General features: G+C 66.1%; 1 protein-coding gene across 1 annotated transcript in view; it reads right to left on the minus strand.

Annotated features, from left to right (window-relative positions):
- Positions 1-484, minus strand: part of LOC119588153 (Down syndrome cell adhesion molecule-like protein Dscam2) — a 164,747-nt gene that overhangs the window by 160,614 nt on the left and 3,649 nt on the right. The window contains 1 exon segment of the mRNA XM_037936858.1: positions 168-435. Within this exon segment, the coding sequence (XP_037792786.1) occupies positions 168-435 (268 nt within the window).

Below are 484 nucleotides of genomic sequence, written 5' to 3' on the forward strand. Positions count from 1 at the left end.
CCATTCTCCCTTCATTCTACCCCTTCACCCCCCGTCCCTCTTACCCCTATCTCCCTCCCCCGTTCTTTCCCTCCCCTTCTCCTCCCTCTCCCCTCTCTCCACTCCTCCTCCCTCCCCCCCTCTCTCTCCCTTTCATCTCCCCCTCCCTTCCCCTCCCCTCCCCCTACCTGTACGTGGCTGCATGGAGGTCGTGGCGATACTGGTCCGGGCGGAACGGCATCAGCGTCAGAGTGGAGTTCCCTCGGGCGCCGCTCACGCTCCTCAGCCCGGCCACCGGGTCCACGTGGGACCCGTCGTCCGTCACCCAGGTGATGGTGGGCGTGGGCGTCGCTGAGGCCGTGCAGGTGAGGGCAGCGCCGCGGGTGTTGGGGAAGGTGAGGTACGGCGGAGGCTCCTGGATCAGGCGCGGACCCTCGCGAAGGGCGCGGCAGCAACCTGTGGGGAGATCTCGTTAGATTTCGTTTCTTAGCTGTTGGAGGTCACG

The sequence above is a fragment of the Penaeus monodon genome, chromosome 23 (assembly GCF_015228065.2).
Source record: "Penaeus monodon isolate SGIC_2016 chromosome 23, NSTDA_Pmon_1, whole genome shotgun sequence".
Taxonomy (NCBI): Eukaryota; Metazoa; Arthropoda; class Malacostraca; order Decapoda; family Penaeidae; genus Penaeus; species Penaeus monodon.